Consider the following 1,236-nt stretch of genomic DNA (forward strand, 5'->3'; position numbering starts at 1 on the left):
TACAATGTGACATCATAACTCCACCCACACAGACAGTGTAATAAATACATTATATATACTGTTTGCATGTACAATGATCACTCACCAACGTGACAAAAACTGTCATTAAACAGTTATGGATTAAACGGTTTAAAAATCAAGAAACCTGACATAATGGTTTCTAGATTACAATATATAAAATTATACATGTGTTAAATTCACCTGTGAAATACAATAGTATGGCATAATAATGAGAGCAAACACACACACACACACACACACACACACACACACACACACACACGAAAAGAACTATGTGATTTTGACATGTAGTCATACTAAAATGCAGAATTCATCCTGAGACACTGCAGATTTGTTGTCACATACTGCCCTCTCTAGGTGTCTTTATTTCTTCCTGGCTGACACACTATGTGTTTTTGTACAGCTCTGCCATGTGGTTATAGCACTGTGTTTACTCACGGCACAGAAATACACAGCGTTGTCATTATAATCCACGTCTTTTACTGTGAATGAGCCGCTCTCAGGAACTGTTTTAATGGCTGAGAATTTACTTTGGTCGAATCTTCCAAAGTCTTGAGTGCCAAAGCTGGTAGTGTACACGATGAGCTCCATACTCTCTCCATGATACTGACGATACCAGTACATCTGATTGTGAGTTGCATCCCTGTTGTGTGAGCAGTTTATTGTGGCTGATTGACCCATTTTAGCCCAGAGTATACTGGACTGAAAGACATCATTTGCTCCTACAACTCCTGTGAATAAAAAATGAATAAAAAGTGTTCTTTATACGTATCAGGTGTTTATGGTTCTAGTTTGATTAATAGGCCTGTATAGCAGTGCCATCATTACAGAGGCTTTTGCAGATGTTTTTAGTTACCTTGAATCCAGTAGAGTGACTGAAAAAAGACTAGAACTCTGATCATGGTGACTCTCATGGATCGTGGATGACAGGACTACAGACCGAACTAATGCTGTTTAAGATTATTCAAATTTTCATGTAGGCCATGACATCATAACTCCACCCACAGAGACAGTCTAAAAATACATCATTCATAGTATTTGCATGAATTGATGATCACTCACTCAAGAAAAAAACTGAGGATAAACTTTCATAAACACAAACCATTATGAAAAGGTCAATTAGTGTTCATTATTATTATTATGCTTTGATTTAAAGGCATGTATGACATTTTTTAAAATTTATTAAATGGTATGACATGAAGACGATGTTTATAA

The 1,236-nt window shown here is 36.2% G+C and overlaps 1 gene segment (V, D, J or C); it reads right to left on the bottom strand.

The window, feature by feature from the left end:
• Positions 1-384: 384 nt before the first annotated feature.
• Positions 385-946, bottom strand: LOC108269582 (T cell receptor beta variable 6-1-like). The segment is given in 2 exon segments: positions 385-752; positions 878-946. Coding segments are annotated over 2 exon segments (426 nt in total).
• Between the last annotated feature and the right edge of the window lie 290 nt (positions 947-1,236).

This window comes from Ictalurus punctatus, chromosome 9 (assembly GCF_001660625.3).
Source record: "Ictalurus punctatus breed USDA103 chromosome 9, Coco_2.0, whole genome shotgun sequence".
In the NCBI taxonomy this organism is placed as follows: domain Eukaryota; kingdom Metazoa; phylum Chordata; class Actinopteri; order Siluriformes; family Ictaluridae; genus Ictalurus; species Ictalurus punctatus.